Consider the following 20,588-nt stretch of genomic DNA (forward strand, 5'->3'; position numbering starts at 1 on the left):
AGGAGAGACAGCCAAGATGATGGAGTGCTGAAGGAAAAGCCAGTTTGTGCAGAGTTTGTGCAAGGAGAAGGAAGGAGATGGGGAACAGAGGTGAATAAGGCTGGTGAGCTAGAAACCTTTGATTCTAGGAAACTTGGATAAGTCAGTAGCTTTGTGAGCACTGAACGAGTGGGTTTTGGAGCCCAGTGTGTGTGTGTTTTTCTTTAAATTTTTCTTTTATTAATTTTTAGAGAGGAGAGAGAGAGAAGGGGGAGGGAGGAGCAGGAAGCATCAACTCCCATATGTGCCTTGACCAGGCAAGCCCAGGGTTTTGAACCGGCGACCTCAGCGTTCCAGGTCAACGCTTTATCCACTACGCCACCACAGGTCAGGCCCCCAGTGTGTGTTTTTACTTGCCCGCTGGGTGCAAGCTAGGATTAAAGATGATGGCCCAGCAGTTTTTGGCTCCGTTGTTTCTTTACCAACTGTCCGAATCCAATGCGAACCTACATGGGCCAGGTGGCTGTGATGGTGGCCGTGGCTACCAGCTTTACATTTGGCGTAGCCGGCAGGATTTGATACAGATCGGCAAGGAGCCACTACCACCTTTGAGTGGTGGAGACTGGCTGCTGTTATGGTTCCCCATGGCTGTCCTTTTGGGGACCATAGGCTAGCTGACTTTTACAGCCATGTGTGAGGAAACCAAGAGCTCTGTGGAAGAGGCTGCCCGGGACCTGCAAACCAAGCAGTGGAAGGAGCTGGAGCAAACACAGGAGAAACAGATGCTGACCCTGGAGCTGGAGGAAGCGCTGGAAGAGGAGGCCGACCAGGTTTGCGAGATTTGCCTGGAAATGGAGCAGCTGCTGGAGTAGGATTCACGGGTTCATGAGTTGCAGATTGCTCTGGACATTGTGGAGAGCCAGCAGCGGCAGGAGGCTGGGGCTGAGGCCAGGGCCAGGGCTGCAAGGCCTGCGGAGCACATGGTGGCAGCAGCCTGGGGCTCGAGCTCAGCAGCAGGAGCTGATGTTTTCAGTTCCTCTTTGGAAGATGAGAAGAATCAGGCTGGAGTTGTGATCTGCAATCTCCAGAAGGTGAGAGCCCAGCAGCAAGGGGTACCTTGTATGCCTCTGGTAGGTCTGTGATTTTGGGACATAGGAGTGGACACCATCATGCTCTCCAGAGTAGAGATGGAAATACTGACTGCCATTGCCACAGGCTCCACCTTGGGACAGTGTAAAACCTACCAGGACGGCAGGGATGAGGGGGGTGGCTGAGGCCCCGTGTGTGTGGACTGATTCCTGGACTATGACCGGAGTGGGCACTGGCTCCTTTGTTGGATGGACTTACGGATTTTGGACAATGTGAAATACCCTGATTGGGGTGGGGGGAGGCTTTGCTGAAAGCACTCCCCTGCCCCAGGAAGCTTTTCCTATGGCTAGAAAGAAGGCCAAGGACATTTTGCACTTTTGGCAAAGTGCTCAGAGACTGGTGAAATGTACCTTTGTAATTGTTGAAATTGTATGATTTGTCATGTTGTAATTTGTGTAATGTGCCTAATTTCCTTGTGCAGGAATACCTGTGTTTTAGATTGTGAGCGAGCAAAAGGGGTGGAATGTTCAAATAAGTTTTTAAATGTGATATATATGTTTGCTTGCTTATAGTTTGTATTGTGTGTGGGGGACAGGCTGTAAGCAGGCAGGATTCTTATAGCCTAAGGCTTAGTTTTAAGACTAAGATTTTCCCCACACCCTTGACTGATTGTATGATGTGGGTGGTGCATTCTCATGAGGAATCCCATTATGCCTCAGATAAGTGACTTTGTATCAGAGACTTCCTTGTTTGTATATTAAAGGTTTTGATTTCTACACTATAAAATGGGGGCAGACCAGGAGCTTGCTCTCTCGGTTCCTGAGATTAGCATTAGAGGAGAGAGCAGAGAAAGGTCACATGGAGGAGAGGAGAGGCAGCCAAGATAGTGGAGTACTGAAGGAGAAGCCAGTTAGTGCAGAGTTTGTGCAGGAGAAGGAGATGCGGAACAGAGGGTGAATAAGGCTGGTGAGCTAGAAACCTTTGATTCTAGGAAACTCGGATAAGTCAGTAGTGTAAGGTCGGTGGGCAATGGGGGAAGGTCATGTGAGGAACCAGACCCGGGAACTTGGCTAGAACCACCCACACCCATGTGTGCCATAGGAAACTTCCCAGAATTCCTTTGGAAAAGAGCGACTGTCTGCCAGCCAGTGAGATTTTGCCACGTCATATCAACTCGCCTCCACCCTAAAGACTCTTTAAATATCCCCCACTTGGTTTCTTCCATGTGACTTCTCTGGCCCCTGGCCCCCAGACCAGAGAACCTCATCGGGCGGGATGCGCAGTACTAAATAAAACTTTTGTTTATCCACACTTGTGGCTATGCCCTTCCTTCTTCCTTGGTGGGGAAAAATACCTTACATTTGTTGCCGAAACCCGGGAGGAGTTCAAGTCCGCAAGGGACTGCTCCTCTCCAGTTCCCCTTCGAGAAAGAACCAGGACCTCCAACTTTCCACCCACTTTGGCACACAGTGCAGTAAGTCCCCTGCCTCCAGCCTCCCCTCAGGTCTTTCCATCGAGACTCCCTGTCCAAAACCCTGTCCTCTAAGAGCCCCCTGCCCTCCATTCACAGCAGCGGTTCTCAACCTGTGGGTCGCAACCCCGGCGGGGGTCGAATGACCAAAACACAGGGGTCGCCTAAAGCCATCAGAAATACATGTTTTATTTAAAAATGTATTGTATAATAACTATGTATTTTCTGATGGCTTTAGGCGACCCCTGTGTTTTGGTCGTTTGACCCCCGCCGGGGCCGCAACCCACAGGTTGAGAACCGCTGCTTCACAGGATCCTGTTTCTCATTCACCTGCAAATAGCATTCTCTCTTTCTCCTCCCCTGCTGGCCAGGGGTCCCTCCCTTCTCCACTGTGTTCTTAAGCCCCTCCTCCATCAGATCATTCTCCGCTGGGCCATTAGCTCTCACGCAGGTTTGCAGGGATCCTGACCCCAAGGCCCAACCCCGGTCTTTTTGCAGGAAGGCCTGGCCTGTCCTGTCTCTGGCTCCAGTGTTTCTGGCTGGATCTGGGTGCTGGGCTTCCCAGGAGCCCCCCTCCTGTTATTCTCAACCCCTAGATCCCCATTTGAGACCCATGAACATGGCATTTAAAGTTTTTAATGATCGCGGCTAGTAGGAAAAGGCCAAGGTTACTCGCTGGGCCTGCATGCAGCAGAAGGTAACACTCCAAACCCAGGCTCTTATGGCAGCCCTGAGGCCAGCAGAGCAACAGGGGCAAGGCACAGGAGGTGCTCGACCCAAGTCCGGGCCACAAGGAGGAATCCCACCAGGAGCTTGCTTTAAATGTGGCAAGCAAGGTCACTGGTCTCGGCAGTACCCCTGCCTGCGGCAGTGCCCACTAAGCTCTGCCCTGACAGCAAGCAGCCTGATCACTGGCAGAACTATTACCCCTTTGGGCAACAGGCTCATCCTCAGCGCCTCTACTTGGAGGACAACCCACCCAAATGGGAGGCCAAGCCAGCCAGGCGGGCCCACCACTCGAACTCCTAGACATCATGAACGACTGACCTGGCCTGGACTTGGAGACCCACGTCACCCTCACCAAACCATGGGTAATGCTACAAATAACAGGTAAATCCATCTTATTTCTTTTTTTTTAAATTTTATTTATTTATTTATATTAAAAAATTTTTTTTATTCATTTTAGAGAGGAGAGAGAAAGGGAGAGAAAGAGACAGAGAGGGAGAGAGAGAGGAGAGAGAGTCAGAGAGAGAAGGTGGGGAGGAGCTGGAAGCATCAACTCCCATATGTGCCTTGACCAGGCAAGCCCAGGGTTTCGAACCGGCAACCTCAGCATTTCCAGGTCGACGTTTTATCCACTGCGCCACCACAGGTCAGGCTATATTTTTTTTTTACAGAGACAGAGAGTGAGTCAGAGAGAGGGATAGACAGGGACAGACAGACAGGAACGGAGAGAGATGAGAAGCATCAATCATTAGTTTTTCATTGTGCGTTGCAACACCTTAGTTGTTCATTGATTGCTCTCTTATATGTGCCTTGACCGTGAGCCTTCAGCAGACCGAGTAACCCCTTGCTCAAGCCAGCAACCTTGGGTTCAAGCTGGTGGGCTTTTGCTCAAACCAAATGAGCCCGTGCTCAAGCTAGCGACCTCTGGGTCTCGAACCTGGGTCCTCTGCATCCCAGTCCGATGCTCTATCCACTGCGCCACCGCCTAGTCAGGCAAGTCCATCTTATTTCTTGTGGACACGGAGGCTACCTTCTCTGTTTTGCCATCATACTCGACCTCTAGTTCTCTCACAGGTCTCGGATATGAGAGTGAATGTAACCCCTTCCTTTCCCCTTTGTACGCCATTCCTGACATGCAGTTTTGCCTCAAGCTTGCCCCCATGCAGGACCGCTGGCAGTTGGAACCACTGGGCCGTACCTATCTCTGGCTCACCAAAAGGCTGGACCCTGCAGATCTCCCTATTACTCCTCTTTTTAAAAAAATCCTTACAGGACTGCATCCACGAAGTTTCTCGAGTCACGGTCAAACAGATGTTCCTCCCGACTCCCCTCAAAGCCACCACCTTCCAATCTCCCTTCCCCACAATGCCCCTAACCGGCAGGAAGTAGCCAGACGAATAATGGCGCCCCTATTTAACACAAAAGGTCGGAATGTAAGGTCAGTGGGCAATGGGGGAAGGTCACATGAGGAACCAGACCGGAAACTTGGCTAGAACCGTCCACACCCATGTGCACCAAAGGAAACTTCCCAGAAGTCCTTTAGAAAAGAGTGATTGTCTGCCAGCCAGTGAGATTTTGCCATGTCATATCAACTCGCCTCCACCCTAAAGACCCTTTAAATATCCCCCATGTGGTTTCATCTATACATCTTCTCTGGCTCCCGTCCCCCGGACCAGAGAACCTCATTGGGCGGGATGTGCTGTACTAAATAAAGCTTTTGCTTATCCACACTTTGTGGCTACTTCCTTCCTTCTTCCTCGGTGGGGAAAAATACCTTACAAGTAACTTTGTGAGCACTGAATGAGTGGGTTTTGGAGCCCAGTGTGTGTTTTTACTTGCCCGCCGGGTGCAAGCTAGGATTAAAGGTAATGGCCCACCAGTTATTGGCTCCGTTGTTTCATTACCGTCTGTCCGAATCTAATGCGAACCTTCGTGGGCCAGGTGGCTGTGATAGTGGCCATGGGTACTGGCTTTACAGACATATTTCCAAACACATAAGTGATGACCTCAGGACCAGCAGCATTGACTAATGACCCCTGGCATTGACCAATCAGTGGAGACCCTAGAAGGACACACCCGGAGAGCTGATGAGTATTCTAGAGATTCTGCCCTGGGACCTCCCCTAAAATTACTACCCTTAAAAGACCTTAGAATGAAGGACCCCAGAAGCATGCCTGCACCTTTATCTTCCCCCTCCCCCTGTTCTTACCCCACAGGTGTGTAGCTCCTAAATTCTAAATGTCCTCAAGGAACTTGCAACCAGGGAAGCAGTGGGCAGCAGCAGCTTGTCCTTGGCTAAGCCCCTGAGCCTGTCTCCCAGGCACCCTTTGCTCTGACTTTGCAGTGAGCCAAAGCAGCCCTGCCGAGGCTTTCCTGTTGCTTCTTCTACCCTAACCCCTTCCTTGTTTCCCTATCCCTAGCTTTACTAACCTTACTTTCAAAATCACTGGACTCATGTTGTGAAATTTTTCCTGCATGAAGTCAAGAACACACACATTACTGACTTGCCCTAGGACTACTTGAAGGGTCAGATCCCTTGTTCTGTAACAAGAACACATAAAAAATTTTTTCTTTCTTTTTTTTTTTTTTTTTTTTACAGAGACAGAGTCAGTGAGAGGAATAGATAGGGACAGACAGACAGGAACGGAGAGAGATGAGAAGCATCAATCATCAGTTTTTTTGTTGCGACACCTTAGCTGTTCATTGATTGCTTTCTCATATGTGCCTCGACCGTGGGCCTTCAGCAGACCGAGTAACCCCTTGCTCAAGCCAGCGACCTTGGGTCCAAGCTGGTGAGATTTTGCTCAAACCAGATGAGCCCACGCTCAAGCTGGCGACCTCAGGGTCTCGAACCTGGGTCCTCCGCATCCCAGTCCGGTGCTCTGTCCACTGTGCCACCGCTGGTCAGGCAAGAACATATAACTTTATCTTGTAATCCAATCCCCACCTTGCTTTCTCTCATCTTATGCTCCCACCTTAATTCTAAATGCATAAGAGAAACTGCAAACTATAGAACATTGGAGATCTTGCTTCTATTGATTATCATTTTTGGCTTAAATAAACTTATAAACATTTTCTATAGATTTGGATGTTTCTTACTTGACTATGGCTTTCATGCATTCAGGATAAAGACCCCACTCCCAGCCAAGCCTACCCTGCCATACGGGATCTAGCCAGAGTGTATCTCTGCAGCCTCATCTCTTCTCTCCCTCAGGGCTCTGGATACAGCTGTTTGCTTCCAGTTCCTCCAAAGCACCACATCCTGGAACAGTCTTCCTTTCTCTTCTCCTAGACAATCTTAACTTTTTCAGGAACCCCCTCTCTCCCTTACTATCCTCTTATTTTACATCCTGTACTTTGACTTTGTAGTAATTGTCAAATCATATTAATTGTTGTATAAAGTTTGGTTTCTCAACTAGAATGTAAATTCTAAAAGATTGGGAATTAAGTCAATCTTGTTTATCTGATCTCCTAAGACCCAGAAATGGGGCATGGCACCTAGAGGCTGTTCAAAAACTTGCTATTGTTAAATTTAAAAAAATTCAGTGTGTGTGTGGGGGAAATAAAAAAGAAAAATATCCTTGCTGTTATGGAGCTTATATACTACTGGGGCAAGATCTGCTAAACAGGACATGTAAATGACATGGTACATTAGATGGTGATAACTGCTACAAAAAAAAGTAAAGCAGTGCAGGGAGACATGAGGCATCAGGCTGTGGGCTGGTGTATGAAATTTTTAGACTGGATGACCAGAAAAAACCTCACTGAAGATTTAACTTTTTTTTTTTTTTTTTTAGAGAAAGAGGAAGAGAGAGAGAAATCAATTTGTTGTTATTTATGTGTAAAGCCAGTAGCCAGGGCCACCATCACAGCCACCTGGCCCATGCAGGTTCACATTGGATTCGGACAGTTGGAGCCAAAAACTGGTGGGCCATCATCTTTAATCCTAGCTTGCACCCGACAGGCAAGTAAAAACACACACTGGGCTCCAAAACCTACTCATTCAGTGCTCACAAAGCTACTGACTTATCCAAGTTTCCTAGAATCAAAGGTTTCTAGCTCACCAGACTTATTCACCTCTGTTCCTCATCTCCTTCCTTCTCCCTGCACAAACTCTGCACAAACTGGCTTCTCCTTCAGCACTCTGCCATCTTGGCTGCTTCTCCTGGCCTCCTCCACGTGGCCTTTCTCTGCTCTCCTCTCTAATGCTAATCTCAGGAACCGAGAGAGCAAGCTCCCAGTCTGCCCCCATTTTATAGTGTAGAAATCAAAACCTAATCCAATATACAAACAAGGAAGTCGCTGATACAAAGTCACTTACCTGAGGCATAATGGGATTGCACCACCCCACATCAAAAAGGGTGGGAAAGGCTTAGTCCCAAAACCAAGCTCCAGGCTACAAGGTCCTGCCTGCCCACAGCCCACCCCCAACATACATTAATATAATCACGCCCATTCCAAGCAAGAAGGGAAACTAATATCACCTGGGCAACGGGCTTTCACGTGGGCAGTGCCATCTTTAAAAAAGTGAGCATAATATATTTTATCTGCCCAACATTATGCATTCATTAGTTGATTCCTGTATGTGACCTGCCCGAGATCAAAACCACAATCTCACCATCTCAGGATGATGCTCTAAACAACTGAGCTACCCAGCGAGGGTCTCAAAATGTGACTTTTAAACAAAGACCTATAAAGTCAGTATACACAGCCACCATCGCAGCCGCCTGGCCCATGCAGGTTCACACTGGATTCGGACAGTCAGTAAAAAAACAACGAAGCCAAAAACTGGTGGGCCATTAGCTTTAATCCTAGCTTGCACCCGACAGGCAAGTAAAAACACACACTGGGCTCCAAAACCTACTCATTCAGTGCTCACAAAGCCACTGACTTATCTGAGTTTCCTAGAATCAAAGGTTTCTAGCTCACCAGACTTATTCACCTCTGTTTCCCATCTCCTTTCTTTCTCCCTGCACAAACTCTGCACAAACTGGCTTCTCACTCAGCACTCCACCATCTTGGCTGCTTCTCCTGGCCTCCTCCACATTCTCTGCTCTCTCCTCTAATGCTAATCTCAGGAACCGAGAGAGAGCAAGCTCCCAGCCTGCCTCAGTTTATAGTGCAGAAATAAAAACCTTTAAACCAATATACAAAATATGGAAGTTGCTAATACAAAGTCACTTATCTGAGGCATGATGGGATTGCACCACACCACATCAAAAAGGGTGGAAAAGGCTCAGTCCCAAAACCAAGCCTCAGGCTACGAGGATCCTGCCTGCCCACAGCCCGCCCCCAACACTCATTAATATCACCTGGGCGATTGGCTTCCACGTGGGCAGCGCCATCTTTAACAAAGTGAGCATAATATATTTTATCTGCCCAACAGACCTGAACGAAGTGAGGCAGCTGAAAATATGGTTATCTGGGGAAAGAGCATTTTAGGTAGACAGAACAGCAAGTGCAAAGGCCCTGAGGTGGGAGGTCGACAGTTTCAGAACAGCAAAGAAGCCAGTGTGACTGAAGTAGAGGAACCTGGAGGCCGAATATGGTCTTTTAATCTGTGCTATGCACCAGTGGAATTATTTACACAAGACACTTCATAGGGAGTGCTTCTAACCAGCATCTACTATAAAACCACAGGTTTCAAATAATTTTTAAAGCAGCAGAACTCTTCCTTTAAATGAAGCGTGAAATAGAAAATTCAAGATAGGAAACAGAGGAGCAGGGGAGGGGCTCTCTGTCAGCTCCCACTCATCTCTTCAAACCATGCTGGTTCAGGGCAACACTGTAGAGGAATGTTTGTTCCCCCACCCAGCTCAGGTTGAAACCATGGCTCTAGAACCATAGCTCTGCTTATAGCCATGCTATTCTATATAGCACACTGCTTCAGAAGTAGTTTTGTCTAGTTCCTGTCACTACAAGGAGACTTTCAGTAGATTGTTTACCTCCAACATATGAATGAAATTGTAGCCTCTACAGTTACAACCACATGGTGATATGTGGGTCTGATATGTTCTCAGATATTAGTTCCCTATATTAGAATTTATTTTTTTCCTAATAATAGAGTTTTAAGCTATGCCTCCCCCTCTTTTTGAAAAGGTAAAACAGGTTAAAGATACAAAAAAAAAAAAAGTCAGTCTCCTGTCGATGACTAAATTACTTGGTATTCCCAATGAAATTCTACAGACTTAAGCAAACAAGCAAAATTGAACTATTGATATAGGGAACAATATGGATGAGTATCACAAATATTATGCTGAGAAAAACGTGCCAACCCTATAAGTACATACCATATGACCCATGGATATGACATTCACAAACAGGCAAAGCGATCTTTGGTAACATTGGTTGAAATAGTGGTTACCTGTGGGGAGGGGATGAAAGGATGAAAATCTTCTATATCTTGATCTAGATGGTGGATACAGAGGTGTAGTAGATGTATATACATATATGTGTATATATAAAAACTCATGGAGCTTCAAAACAACTTGTGCATTTTACTCTACATAAGTAATAAAAATAAAGTCAGCCCTCTCACTACCTATAGTTCCCAGCTACGCAGTTCTTCCCAGAGGCCACTTCTCCATCAGGGATTTTTTACTGCCCCTTTTCTCTCAGTACCTTCTCATGAGGAGTAGAATCCCAGGAGTATGCCAGGCTGACACCAGAGGCCAAAATTGTGGACACTGGGCCATCGCTTGTGTGCATGCCCCTTGGCTTTCTCTGGCTCTTTTGGCCCTTTGCCCCATACCTCTCTCCTCTTCTTCCTACTTTCCTCTCTTCCTTTTTGAGAAGGCAGGCAGCAGAGAGAGAGTCAGAGGTGGGGTCTGCTGCCCCTTGCTAAACTGTGCTGTCCCTTCTGGCCATCTAGGGTGTGCCTGCCTAGAAAGGACAGCTTGTGCAGATCAAACTTAGAGTTTACACATTCCCTCCCCCTTTTATTCTCTGGCTTCTGATCCCTGGGTTGGTCCCAGAACACCCTGTTTCCAGGGCACCCAGTCTCAGTATTCTTCTCTTCCTGGGGCAGTCTTGATAATAACCCACTTTGTGTTTGCATATAAACAGGTCCTATAGGGTGGGTCCAGAGGACCCATTTTATCTTCCCTCTACAACCCTCTCCCCACTCCAATTTCTAGCAGCATTCTTTGACTCTCTCCCTAGCCTGACCCAGGGCTTCAGTCCTGCCAAGCTTCTATCTTATCATCTGGGATCCTCCCCCTACCCGGACTCCCCAGTGCCTTAGGGCAAAGGGGCCTGAGTCATGGTATTGGCAGGTATTCTTGGAGCATGGCAGAAAGTATAGGGTGCTCCATGTTTTTTACCTTCAAGAGCCTTCTAAAGTGGGGGAAATGGTACACAACCCAGTATTTTATATTGGTCCTTCCTAAGCATCGGGCCCTGGCTGTGCTTTTCTGCATCATGTCTCTGAATTTTCTAAACAATACCAGGACGGTTATTAGCCTCATTCTGGAGATTAAGGAGGGGAGGCCCAAGGTTTGACTGCTGGCACATGGCTGTCAGGATTCCCTAGAGAAACACCCTATTTAGGCTCTCGGTGGGCTACAGAGGGAGTTGAAGCGCAAGAGCTCAGTGTCCAGCGTTGGGGAACCTTTACTTGTGCCACACCCTTTCTGCACAGTTCAGTCCAGCATCATGGGCTTGGGCAGGATCTTAGAACTGGAGTATGTGCTGGAGGTGAGAAGTTAAGAAAAGCAGATACAAAGCTTCAGTGGCAGAGCGAAGGGCGCAGGCAAACCTAGACCAAAGAGGCCCTGACGGCTCCCGCGGTACTGCAAGCCTCGAGGCGTTGCCAGCGGCGCAGCTGTTGCAACCCCCAGAAGCGCATGCTAACTGCGCGGAACTACTTCCCCGGGGCGTTTTCGGGGCTGCGGTCCCGGGGACAGCCACACTAGGCGACCGTTCGGAGTCCGAAGGCCACCTCCAGCTCCCGGGCGCGGCCACGTGCGCCCCGCCAGATCCGCACGCTCCGTCGTGCTGGCCTGCGCGCCCCTAGCGTGCACATACTCCGGCGCACGCACACCGCCGACCCGACCCACGTCCGCCACGGCCCGCCCACCCCCGTCCCGCCCCGCCCCCGCGGCGCAGGCCGCCGCGCTCTCATTGGCCACACGGCGCGTGACGCGAGGCGCCCGACCCCGCCCCTCGTCAGTCACTCGGCGGAGGCGGCGCCGGCGGGGACTAGTCTCGTCCGGAGACTGGCGGTGCTGGCGGCGGCGGCGGCGGTGGCGGCGGTGGCGGCCAGAGCTTGAGCCCGAGCGGCCGAGGGCGGGAGCGCGCGGGGGAGGAAGGGGGCCGGCCCGCGGCGACTCCCCAGACGGCGGTTCTCCTCCGAGTGGCGCCGGTTTCGGCTTTGGGGGGCAGGGGTGCAGCCCGTCCATGACCATGGGCGACAAGAAGAGCCCGACCAGGTACCTGCTCGAAGCGGAGAGGGCGGAGGGGAGGGCGGACTGGAGGGCCCGGGGGCGGGCGCGGGCCGGCGACGACTAGGCCCCGGAGCCGCCCTGGCGGGGGAGGCGCCGCTAAGATGGAGATCCGGGGGCGGGAGGCGGGAGGCGGTGTCGCTCCGCGGGGCCCCGGCCGTGCGCGCCGCAGCCATGGCGGCTCCTCCTCGGCGCCCTCAGCCGCCGCTCCGCCCAGACAAAGGGAGATTTAACCAGGTGGGGAGGGCGGCGGGCGGGCGCGAGCCGGGGAGGGGAAGGGACGGGACGGGCCCAGCCTCCGCTGCGGCCCCGGAGGCCCCTGCGCGCTCCCCCAGACCGGGCCGCAGCCCCCCCAGCTCCGCGCGCGAGTCCACAGTCCGCCCGCTTCCTGCGCCCGCCGGGCCCTTTCCTGGGAGCCGCCTGCAGTGCGAGGCCACGCGGCCCGGCGTTCGCGGTGGTCAGCGGGGCCCCGGGCCCGCTTCTAGTCCCGGAAAAGGGGGAGGGTGGTCGCCCGGGCGAAGTTTCCAGCCCTGGATTCCTGCGAAATGACTGGCGCTTGTGATTTGCTGTCTCCCCCTTTCCCTGCCCTGTCCTCCCGCCCCGCTCCCCTCTCCCCACTCCTCCGAAGGCCGAAAAGACAAGCGAAACCTGCCGCAGATGAAGGCTTCTGGGATTGTAGCGTCTGCACCTTCAGAAACAGCGCGGAAGCCTTTAAATGCAGCATCTGTGATGTGAGGAAAGGCACCTCCACCAGGTACTTGAATATGAGTTGCCTTTTGTTAAAGGAATTTTTTTTTTTAAGGTGGGGAAGAGGGTAAGTAGTGAGCTATTCATTTTGCCTTCTTTCCAACTTGTTGATTACGGCTTTTTCTGTGTGTGTAGGGGTGGGTCTTGTGTGGTTTTGTTGTATTTCGTGTGTAATAAATGATGGGAGGGATTTTTTTCAGGTCTTCAACTCATTTCAGATTCCGACTTTATTTTATACCTACATCCATTTGACTCATAAAGAGAAAAAGCAGTACCTTTGCTATGGATTGTCAGGCGATGACCTTTTATTTTTGTCATGCGCAGGATGTTTTTGTCTTAAATTATTTTTTTCTTTGAGAAATTTAGTGGTGGTTGTGCAGTAACGCTGGTTGTGCTTTTCCTGTCTTGAACTGCAAATGTCTGTTATTTCCTTGCAGTTAAAATAAATGTTGAGCTTTGATAAAGAAGGTACAGTTTTTGGAAGGCTGCGTTGTCAGTTTGATTTTTCTTTTCTGATTAGCTTATGCATAGTGCTGGAAGATGATCTTGCAAAATGGTGACAGGAGTAGTTTAACAATATTTGTGATAAAAACTATAATAATGAAAAAAATACTGAAAGAATTTATTTTCATTTTGATGAAGGTTGTAAACTGCATCTGGTATCAAAACGAGTTGCGCTGGGGATTTAACATTTAAATATACGAGAGTAAAATGTCAAGGCTGGTTTTGAAGTCTTCCAGTCAACTTTTGATTTATATCTTGAGTTTGTTTAAGTGATTTTACAGTTTGCAGTTAAACTTTTCTTGATGTCATGTAATGTGCAGAGATTGGGGGGCATGAATGTGAAAGCAAGACAGGAGAAGAAACTTTCTGGTGGATCCTTGAAGACTTAACTTTGCCAAAAGTTTCATTTCTTGAGATACTTGTTTTTGTATTAGTGTCATTCCAATATGACTGTAGTAGTACTCCACAGTTTTAATTGGATTTTTTTTTTTGACAAAAGGAATGTGTCTGTTAGGATATCATGGCTCTATTTATTTATAGGTATTTGGAATTAAGTAGGATATTGGGCAACCTAAAGACTGAGAAGAATTGGTCCAGTTACTGACGGAACAGTTCTGAGAATTTTACCTAAGTAATGAGACCTTTGAATAAAAATACTCAGAAAGTGGAGATATTTTACCATAAGTTGTTTTTAAAGTAAATTTGTGTCAATTTTTGTATTACTGTAGTTTAGTTAAAATAAAAACATTGTGAGCTTATTAGATTTTGTTTTGTTTTCCAAAACAGGGAATTCCATCAAATGGCATGAAAGTTTAGAAATGTATGTGTTATTTAAAGCAGTAGCGAATGTGTTTTTTTTTATGAGTAATGATCTTTTACATGTAGGATCCCTGAGAAGCCATATCTCTTTATTGTGGTTTTGCTTTGAGTGTTACCGTAGATAATGTTCAAGTAAATGACTAGGAAACTCCTAAGAACTTGAGAACTTTACTGGTGAAAAGAAACACCAAATTCAAAAGTCTACATATGATTTTTGCTAGGAACAATTTTATGTAATGAAATGCATTACAGTTTCTACATGTATTAAAAATCTGACTCATCAACTCTGGAAGCACGTGAAAGAAAGATTTTGACTTTAAAAACACTGGATGTGTCAAGTTTTTTCAGTCACAGATGATGACACAAATTCAGTTTTTTAAGCAAACATTACATTATTAATGAAAATAATTTAGAGTCTTAAGGAATACAATACTTACCTACTATCTTTAAGGATCTTGGTGTAGTTTTTTTGATATCTGTTTAGTAGGTTTTGAACAGATTTCAGAGATCTGAAGACTTAAACTCTTTATCAACTCAAGCTAGATGATACCCTTACATAGCCAAAATTTGTTTCAGTTTGGTTATTGCCAATATTTTGGTGGTTCAGAGCTATTCTGGAAGTCATTACTAATTGGAAGGCAAATAACATTTGTGCTTCTCTGTGGAAAAGTTAATTTAATGGGTTTTCATCTTGTCCTATTGGTTAATTTCTCTGATCCTAGTTACTGATTTTTTTTTTCCTGGGCCTTTTTCTTGTCATTTTCTCTGTACCTCAGAGTTTGAAATTTTCTCCTTTGCGTAATGTTTTAATCAGACTTGGTACTGATGGCAGTAAAAAAAGCTTGTTGCTGGATTTTGGACACTCGGTAATAGGCAAAAAAAAGGGCTTTTTAAAAAAAAATCATTTTTAAATAATAAAAGGGTTTTTTCTAACCTGTTGACTAGCATAAAGATTGAATTTTGTTGTTCTGAACTAGTGTTTGTATTAGAACAGCCTAGTTGTTTGGCTAACCAGTGGTGATTTTCTCATTAGTTTGTCATTCTTGTCATTGTTGCCATCACTTGCCAGTCAACCAAAGAAGTTAGCTTTGAATTGGTAGTAGTCCAGTAGGACACAAAACTGTAATACACCAAACAGGATAGAGTTGGTCAAGAAAATAGTGCCAGTTACCAAAGAACATTTTTAAATTCCCTGAATGTGAAAGATACTGCTCAAGACATTGGGAAGGTTTCATAGGTTGGTAAGTCATATACCAGAATGACCATACTCCAAGTTACAAAGGCCCTAAGAGAGGTAGGTAGAAAGAGCTATGGGAGGACAGAACAGTCTGGCTTGGGGATCAATTAGAAAGAGTCCCTTCTCCCCCTATTTCTTCTGGACAGGAAAATTGATTTCTACAGAATTACCTGCCAACTCTTCACTGTTACTGCCGTGTGTACCAAATATAGTTAATTTTGCAGGAAGAATCATGAAAGTGATTCAAAAGGTGATTCTTTTTGTAGTAACAGAGCAGAATGAGAGGAGAGTCAGAAACTCCTAAGGAACATGTTAAATGTTAAGGGAAGAAGGAGGGAATACTTTATAGGCTACTTGGAAGTTCAGGGGGAAGTAGAGATTTTCTTTTTCTTTTAAATTAAAAAAAATTTTTTTTTTTTACAGAGACAGTCAGAGAGAAGGATAGACAGGGACAGACAGGAACGGAGAGAGGAGAAGCATCAATCATTAGTTGCGCATTGCGACACCTTAGTTGTTCATTGGTTGCTCTCGGATATGTGCCTTGACCCTGGGCCTTCCGCAGACTGAGTGACCCCTTGCTTAAGCCAGCGACCTTGGGTCTAAGCTGGTGAGCTTTGCTCAAAGCAAATGAGCTTGCACTCAAGCTGGCGACCTCAGGGTCGCGAACCTGGGTCCTCGGCATCCCAGTCTGACGCTCTATCCTCTGCGCCACCGCCCAGTCAGGCGAGATCTTCTATTTTAGAAGTGTTATCAAATGTGTTTTGGGTCTCTTTCCCTTCCTACTTTTTTTTTTTGTAGCTTTATTTAGGTAGGATATACGTATTGTAAAATTCACCAATTGTGTAATGCAGTGATTTTTAGTAAATTTTGAAAAGTGTAACCATCCCAACAAACCAGTTCAGAACATTTCCATTCCATCTTGTGGTTTTCTCATGCCTGTTTTGATATAGTTAGTGTGTGTTTGTGTGTGTGTGTGTGTGTGTGTGTGTGTGTGAGAGAGAGAGAGAGAGAAAGGAAGAGAGCGAGACACTTATATGTCTTTAACACTAGAGCATGGAAGAATCACCTCCAGTTGGAAAAGTTGCCTCTCCACCCACCATGCTGATGTACTTATTCTAAGCCTTTCAAGCTAAAAAATAAAGGAGTGTGTGTAAGGTGGTGGTGGGTGAGAAAGAAACATTATCCCTTCCTAGGTAATAGCTAGTGTATATATTTCCCAGCCCACTTTGCCAGTTTATGAAAGAGGACACCGGCTTAAAAAAAAAACCAACAAAAAACAACCCACAAACTCACAGATTTACCTAACCATTGTTAAGTTAAAGTTCTTAAGTGTTGGGTAGAGTAGTTTTTAGTATTGATGATAAGTATATTTTATTTTTGATCGTTTTCTCTGAATGCAGTGATGTCTTTAAGTAAAAATTACCAAGCTGTGACTGCAAGTCTTGCTGATTAATGGTTTTTTGATAATAGTGCTTGCATCTTGACCTTCAGCTACTGTTTAAATCCATCCACTTGAAAAAATTGGAAGTTTTTTGCTTTGGGAAATTATGTAGGTTTAGAAGTTGATTAATCTTAACTCCAGATTTTATTATGATGCTGAGTTGAAATCATTTTAATACTTGTTATTTGTTATTTGAATACTATTCCTTTGAAAAGTATCCTGTTCTTAGAGATTTTATAGACAAGTAAAAGTAAGGAATTTACTTCAGATGTGTAATAAGATTGTATAGTTTGATAAAAAAAAATGTTGGATATTTCCTAACTTAGGATATTGAACTGGAAGTTGGTTTCAGTAGTTTTATACATACAGTGTTTTCCTTGTTCCGATTCTTTGCAAACTCTCAACTTTTTCTCCCTTTAAATTCAAATACCCTGACAACTCAAAATCTCTCTAGTAGTCATGAAATACTTTAGAAGTTATAGGGGAAAACACACATAGTTGGTGATAATGTCAAAGTTTTGATATTAGCAGGAAACTTCAAAAGCACACCATCTTATAATTTTTTTTTTTTTTTATTTTTCTGAAGCTGGAAACGGGGAGAGACAGTCAGACTCCCGCATGCGCCCGACCGGGATCCACCCGGCACGCCCACGAGAGGGGACGCTCTGCCATGACCAGAGCCACTCTAGCGCCTGGGACAGAGGCCAAGGAGCCATCCCCAGTGCCCGGGCCATCTTTGCTCCAATGGAGCCTCGGCTGAGGGAGGGGAAGAGAGAGACAGAGAGGAAGGAGAGGGGGAGGGGTGGAGAAGCAGATGGGCGATTCTCCTGTGTGCCCTGGCCGGGAATCGAACCCGGGTCCCCCGCACGCCAGGCCGACGCTCTACCGCTGAGCCAACCGGCCAGGGCCTATAATACTTTTTAAATAGGAAAATGCCCAGGCCCTGGCCGGTTGGCTCAGCGGTCAGGGCCTATAATACTTTTTAAATAGGAAAATGCCCAGGCCCTGGCCGGTTGGCTCAGCGGTAGAGCGTCGGCCTGGCGTGCGGGGGAGTCCCAGGTTCGATTCCCGGCCAGGGCACACAGGAGAATCGCCCATCTGCTTCTCCACCCCTCCCCCTCTCCTTCCTCTCTGTCTCTCTCTTCCCTTCCCGCAGCCGAGGCTCCATTGGAGCAAAGATGGCCCGGGCGCTGGGGATGGCTCTGTGGCCTCTGCCTCAGGCTCTAGAATGGCTCTGGATGCAACAGAGCGACGCCCCAGATGGGCAGAGCATCGCCCCCTGGTGAGCATGCCGGGTGAATCCCGATTGGGCACATGCGGAGTCTGTCTGACTGCCTCCCGGTTTCCAGCTTCAGAAAAATGCAAAAAAAAAAAAAAAGGAGAATGCCCAGAAAGCAGAGGGAGTAGGTACCTAACCTGGAGCAAAGCCAGGCCACTTCTCCAAGTCCTGGGTCATCCACCAGGATGGTTTTGCTCCTTTGGTCACATTGATTTCATTATAGTGTTTGTTTTTCATAAAATTTCTTCATAAAATTGAAAATTACCTGCCTTCTAAATGATCAAACCTTGTCAAATCTTTCAGCATTGTCAATGCTGAATCAGTTACTCTTATCCAGAAACAGGGTGATAATTTATTTTGTATTTGTTACTACGTTGAACCCACTGATTTATTGGTCCTGACTTGATCTTGCGTATACTTGGTGACCTTAAAGTAAATTACCTGGGTAGTTGTGGTAATTTGATGGTTTTTATTTGAACACACAGCCATCTGGGCTCTGGCAACAGTGGTATACAGACAGATAAGATCTTTGTTCTTTTTTTTAAAGGTTTTTATTTACTGTCTTTTTTTGGGGGGGTGGGGGAAGTAGGATAAGAAAGAGGAGGGAGGAGCGGGAAGCATCTGCTCATAGTAATTGCTTCCTGTATGTGCCTTGACCAAGCAAGCCCAGAGATTCAAACCAGTGACCTCAGCATTCCAAGTTGATGCTTTATTCACTGTGCCAAAGCCTTTGTTCTTACAGAGCATAAAATGCAGTGGAGAAAAGAGAAAATAAACAAGTAAACGAAAGGAAGATAATTTCAGCTAGTGACAAGTGCTACAAAGCCTTTAGATCAGGGGTAGTCAGCTTTTTTATACCTACCGCCCACTTTTGTATCTCTGTTAGTAGTAAAATTTTCTAACCGCTCACTGGTTCCACAGTAATGGTGATTTATAAAGTAAGGAAATAATTTTACATTATAAAATTTATAAAGCAGAGTTACAGGAAGTTAAAGCATATAATGATAATAATTACTTACCAAGTACTTTATGTCGGATTTTTGCTAAGTTTGGCAGAATAAATCTTTATAAAACAACTTACTATAGTTAAATCTATCTTTTTATTTATACTTTGGTTACTCTGCTACAGCCCTCCATGAAAGCTGGAATGCCCACTAGTGGGCGGTAGGGACCAGGTTGATTACCACTGATTTAGAGCATGGGCCCTGGCCGATTGGCTCAGTGGATAGAGTGTTGGACTGGCATGCAGCCATTCGTGTTTGATCCCCAGTCAGGGCCCACAGGAGAAGCGACCATCTGCTTCTCTTTCCCTTGCTCTCCCCTTTCTCTCTCTTCTTCCCCTCTCGCAGCCGGTGGCTCGATTGGTTTGGGCATCAGCCTCAGGTGCTGAGGATGGCTTGGTTGATTGAGCATTGGCTCCAGACCAGGGTTGCCCTTGGGTCCCTGTTGGGGTGCATGCAGGAGTCTATCTCCTCCTCTCTCACTTAAAAAAAAAGAAAGAATTTAGTGCAGGATAGGAACTTTAGAGTGATGAGAACTGGGTGTAGTGACTGCTTATAGATTGTGGAGATACACATTTGCCTTCTTAGGAAACACTAATGCTACTTTCTTTTGGAGCAAGGGGATAGTTATTTCTGCAGGTTGACCTATGCCATTTTAACTCATTTGGTTGGGGGCATTTAGAGTTGGAGCCTTTGTGCACAGGCTATTCAACTTTTTTAGTTGCTTGTCACAGATTAAACCTAGGCTAGCTAACTTGCCAGTATATCTTACTAGTTACTAGGATGGGAAGTTCTGAATGGATTCAGTGAGGATTTATGAATGTGGCATACATTTACTACATGCTTACATAGATGCTGAAGAAATCTTAAGATTAATAAAAACTTAAGTGGCTGTAGTTTACCAAAAGAGTTATTAGCATTAATTCAGTTTATTAATACTTTAGTTGACGGTAGGTCTCTAATTGACTGCTTTCCAACTTGAACTAAGACATTCTACACTCTTTCTGTATCTTATTTTTTCTTTTGACCCATCACCAGGGCCTTTTCCCTTTGTGGCATTTTCCTTTATATTCCTCATCACTGGTGCTCTTCTCTCTCTCTCTCTGGCCTGTTGCTATTTATTTATTTATTTATTTTTTAAAGAATTCTCAGTTTATTTGCATATATACATGGTCACCCCAGGGAATCATCTCCACTTCACTCAGCCAACATACAAAGCCTACATAGGACACTGCGTCCTGAATAAATAATACCCAGGACTCATCACAACCCCACACATAGGTTATAATAATTTATTTAGAAAAAACAGAGGCCAGTGCCCATAAGACATCTTGACCCCTTTGTAAACATTTACTACCAGGCCACTGGAGCCTAGGGAAAATGCAAATATGAGGGTACCATACTTTGTGCTCACCAGGCCAGGGACACAGCTGCCAGCCATACCCGTGAAGTCCTGAGGACCTGCACTGACTGGAACCTGGCAAGTGCCAGGGGAAAAAATCAAGGCAGCTAGCCCATGCCTGAGGGCTCACGTTAGACTACAGCGGCACTCTTGCCCGTATGAATTCTCCACATGGGCAATCTCCTGGATGACTTAGTTGAAGATGCCTTGAGTCATCTGATTCTCTCGAGCAGATGACTCCGTGAATGTTGAACCCCAGGACTCTGCCAGCTTCTTTCCTTCAATTGCCTGGACCTCCCTGTCTGGAGAGAAATCTGCCTTGTTCCCCACTAGTACCACTGGCAGCTGGGTTTTTCCATGGCCTTCATGTAGCTTTTGGTACAGACTCTCAATGACTTGGAAGCTATGCAGAGAGGTGACAATACGCAAGCACGTAACCATGGACCCCAATG

The 20,588-nt window shown here is 46.5% G+C and overlaps 1 protein-coding gene across 1 annotated transcript in view; it reads left to right on the forward strand.

Moving 5' to 3' along the window:
- The first annotated feature begins 11,455 nt into the window (after window positions 1-11,455).
- The window catches only part of RYBP (RING1 and YY1 binding protein), a 79,664-nt gene continuing 70,531 nt past the window's right edge, over window positions 11,456-20,588 (forward strand). Inside the window, exons 1-2 of the mRNA XM_066350650.1 lie at window positions 11,456-11,694; window positions 12,335-12,460. Coding sequence (XP_066206747.1) covers window positions 11,663-11,694; window positions 12,335-12,460 — 158 coding nt within the window. The 5' untranslated portion in view covers window positions 11,456-11,662. The remainder of the gene's footprint in view (window positions 11,695-12,334; window positions 12,461-20,588) is intronic.

The sequence above is a fragment of the Saccopteryx leptura genome, chromosome 10 (genome assembly GCF_036850995.1).
Source record: "Saccopteryx leptura isolate mSacLep1 chromosome 10, mSacLep1_pri_phased_curated, whole genome shotgun sequence".
In the NCBI taxonomy this organism is placed as follows: domain Eukaryota; kingdom Metazoa; phylum Chordata; class Mammalia; order Chiroptera; family Emballonuridae; genus Saccopteryx; species Saccopteryx leptura.